A 3,885-nucleotide genomic window follows, 5' to 3' on the forward strand; every position below is an offset into this window, starting at 1 on the left:
TAAGACAAATTTCAAGAAAAAGAGATTCGTTTTAGTATAACAATAAGTTATTGCTGAGAAAAAAACAATAAATTATTAAAGTTTTATCGTGAATTACCATTAGTGCCTAATTATAATTCAACCTGCGTGATTTTTTATTCCTTTTTTATTAGATTTATGTCAATTTATATATATATATATATGTGGTTTTTTTTGTAATAACTTTATTTTGAAGAAAATGAAACATAAATAATTGACCCACTATTAAGTGTGTGTGTGTAGAGATGTGAAAATGGATACTTAAGGAAAATTTTACATCTGTTTTCATCAATCCAAGATCCCATAAAATCCACTTTGACAGACAATTCTTCTTATGAAGAAAATCTTGAAATGGTAAATACTTATGTTGGAAAGTTTGTCATACTACTCCAAATTCAAAGTATCTAATGTCTAAAAAGTTATACATGATTGATTACCTAAAAGAGAAATTAAGGACAAGAGACGTTTTCGATTATATAAACCTGGTTCCCCTCGCTTTCTATTCATTCCAGACATCACATTCTAAGGAGAAGTTTAGAAAAATCTACCATTGTCACCCAGTTAGAGCTATTCTTTCCCCAGATACTATCAGCTTTCTTTAAACCCGAAGGAAGCCTTGCTCTCAGCCATGGAAAATACTTCCTCAGAAAATGTTACCTTTTCATTGTTGTCATGGGGCTTGCTTGATTTTGCTACATCTAGACTTGTTTCTTTTCATTCAACGTTTCTCTTCGTGCTTCTCATTATATCCCTTTCTGTTGTCAAAGCAAAGGGCAAAGCCAGCAAGAGAAAGAGCAACCAAGCACCTCTCCCTCCAGGCCCAACCCCCTGGCCAATCATTGGAAACCTTCCGGAGATATGGAGAAAGAGGCCAGCCTTTCGGTGGATTCATGGCCTTATGAAAGAACTCCACACCGATATTCTTTGTGTCCGCCTTGCAAGCACTCATGTCGTCGCTGTCACTTCGCCTGCCATTGCTCGGGAGTTCTTGAAGAAAAATGATTCAGTTTTTGCATCAAGGCCTGTTACGATGGCAACCGAGTACTCCAGCCGAAGGTTCTTGACAATAGCTGTGGTTCCGTGGGGAGATCAATGGAAGAAAATGAGAAGGGTTGTAACCTGTGAGATTGTCAGCGCATCCAAACTTCACTCTTTACTTGAGAACAGAACCGAAGAAGCTGATAACCTTGTTAGGTTCATCTACAACCAATGCAAGAGCAATGGCGGTGATAATTCCACTGCCTCAGCAGTCGTTAATCTAAGACTTGCAATGAGGCAATACAGCGGGAATGTCATCAGGAAGATGATATTAAACCGAAGATACTTTGGGGAAGGTAGAAAAGATGGAGGGCCTGGATATGAAGAAGAAGAGCATGTGGAATCACTCTTCACAGTGCTCAAGCACCTTTACTCTTTCATCTTATCAGACTATATACCCTGGTTGAGATCATTTGATTTGGAGGGCCATGAGAAGACTGTAAGGAAGGCCATGAAAATTGTGAATGACTACCAGGATCCCTTGATTGACGAGAGGGTCCAAGAGTGGAGGGAAGGCAAGAGGACGGAGTCTGAAGACCTCCTTGATGCCTTCATTTTAGCCAAGGATTCGAATGGGAAGCCGGCTCTTTCAATCGAAGAGATTAAAGCCCAATGCGCGGTGAGATAATCTAACCATACGTGCCTTTTTCGCCATGTGTTTTTGGTCTAGTTATAACAAAAATTATTTTGATTAGTTATTTATCATCAAATTTGCGTTTGGTATAATTCTATGAATGTTATTTTGTTTATGTAGGAGTTAATGCTTGCAACCGTAGACAATCCTTCAAATGCTGTGGAATGGGCAATGGCGGAAATGATCAACCAGCCTGAAATTCTCCTGAAAGCTGTCGAGGAAATAGATGCTGTGGTAGGAAAAGAGAGGCTGGTTCAAGAAGCTGACATTCCCAAACTCAACTACGTCAAAGCTTGTGCAAGGGAAGGCTTTCGTCTTCACCCCATTGCACCCTTTAACCTACCGCATGTCTCAACCGCCGACGCCACTGTTGCTGGCTACTTCATCCCCAAAGGTAGTCACGTCTTGCTCAGTCGTTACGGCCTAGGCCGGAACCCCAAGGTTTGGGATGACCCACTGAAGTTCAACCCTGAGCGCCATTTGAAGGATGGTTCCATGTGCGTTGGTCTGACGGAGACAGACCTGAGGTTCATTTCTTTCAGCACGGGGAGGCGCGGGTGCATGGGCGTGGCTCTTGGGACTGCAATGACCGTGATGCTGTTGGCAAGGCTTCTCCAAGGTTTCACTTGGAGGGTTCCACCGAATGAGGCAAACATCGATCTCTCTGAGGCACAAGATGATCTCTTCATGGCCAAACCTTTGCATGCACTTGGTCAACCTCGATTGCCTGCTCATCTTTATCCAGCTAATTGATCAGTCATGGAAAAGCTTCAATCATGAATAAAGTTGTCATTGCTTTTTTAAAAAATGAATAAACCTATAATTAATTTGAATATTTCTTGTTATGATGCTCTTTTTATGAATGTTGATTTCAATTTCTCAATGTGTGCTTTGTGACTTTTGAATTCCATTACTTGCTGCTGAAGTATTTGGAAAATGCCCTTTCATTTTTTACTAATGATTTTATTTTTTATTTTTGATAATTCAAATAAATTTGTACTGTAATTAATTTATATTGAATAGTATGTAGTTTTAGGTTATTGGGTTTGAGGATGGAAATTTGATTTAAGGGGAGAGATTCACGGGATTTAAGGATGGGTTTTATTTGATTTGCAGAATGACTCTTGTTTTGTTTTTGTTTTCTTGGGTTGTTGATAGTCTGGTAATTTTGAGTTTTGACTTTAAACAAACATAGTTATTTTATCATTATTCAAATTATAAATATATTATATATATATAATTAAAATAATAAATTTGATGTAAAAGATGGGTTAAATGTTAAAAATATATATAAAAATATATCATAAGATAATTTGATCATCTTCCACGATAGATGTTCATATAAAATATGATATAATACAAATAAAAATTCATTAGGCATGGATTTGGATCATAGGAAGGTGAGAAACTCTCTCTTACATCGCAAATTCAAACCTCCTATTAGTGGTATATGAAAGAAAAAAATTTCAATAGTTTGCACATAAGATTAATGATCCAATCTCTATGATTTTTTGTAATAGTTTTATTTCGAAGAAATAGACAATTAAATAAATGATCTTCTATTGAAACAAATTTTGAAAAAAAAGGGTGTTTCTTTTAATATAAAAATAAGTTATCAAAGTTTTACCATTAATTGTCATATAAAACTAATAACTTGGTCTTTATAATTTTTTATAATTATTTCCTTAGAAATAAGGAGAATTTGAATAAAAAACTTACTATTGAGACAAATTTCGAGAAAATAAAATTTCTTTAATGTAATAGTGAGAAAATAAAAGAAGTGTATTAAAGCGGTTTTAGCATATTCTCTATTTCCAGAAAATAATAAAAAAACATTTTCAATCTTCGAGAACAATATACTAGAGAAAGTTCACTAGCTTTGTTAGGTTTGATAATCTAGTTGATGCTAGGAGGGTTTGTATTTTTTTTTAATTGGGAGAAGGGTATTCGAACCCTACTCTTTAGATAAAGGATCATATACTAACCAATGAGTTAAATGTTCGAGTGCAGGAGGGCTTGCTTGACTATGAATGAAGTTAGGATTATCAGCCAAAAACTAAGAGTCAATTTAGCGCAAGCTGGTGATAGAGATACCTATTGGAGGAGAAGACAACCAATGATGATGGGAAGAATACCCCAAATGGAAGGAACCAACGATCAAACCGAGGAACAAACTTCTGATGAGCGAAGAGGAG

General features: G+C 36.4%; 1 protein-coding gene across 1 annotated transcript; it reads left to right on the plus strand.

Moving 5' to 3' along the window:
• LOC108663677 (phenylalanine N-monooxygenase-like) lies at window positions 647-2,501 on the plus strand. Its single transcript, XM_018128937.1, has 2 exons — window positions 647-1,675; window positions 1,811-2,501. Exons 1-2 carry the CDS (start codon window positions 647-649, stop codon window positions 2,441-2,443), a joined length of 1,662 nt encoding a protein of 553 aa, XP_017984426.1. The 3' UTR covers window positions 2,444-2,501.

This window comes from Theobroma cacao, chromosome 10 (assembly GCF_000208745.1).
Source record: "Theobroma cacao cultivar B97-61/B2 chromosome 10, Criollo_cocoa_genome_V2, whole genome shotgun sequence".
Classification (NCBI taxonomy): Eukaryota; Viridiplantae; Streptophyta; class Magnoliopsida; order Malvales; family Malvaceae; genus Theobroma; species Theobroma cacao.

Excerpts from the sequence above, each read along its gene's own strand:
- LOC108663677 (XM_018128937.1), top strand. The coding sequence starts at position 647 with ATGGAAAATACTTCCTCAGAAAATGTTACCTTTTCATTGTTGTCATGG. Across the intron at positions 1,676-1,810 it reads AGATTAAAGCCCAATGCGCG|GAGTTAATGCTTGCAACCGT; the intron begins GTGAGATAATCT and ends TTGTTTATGTAG.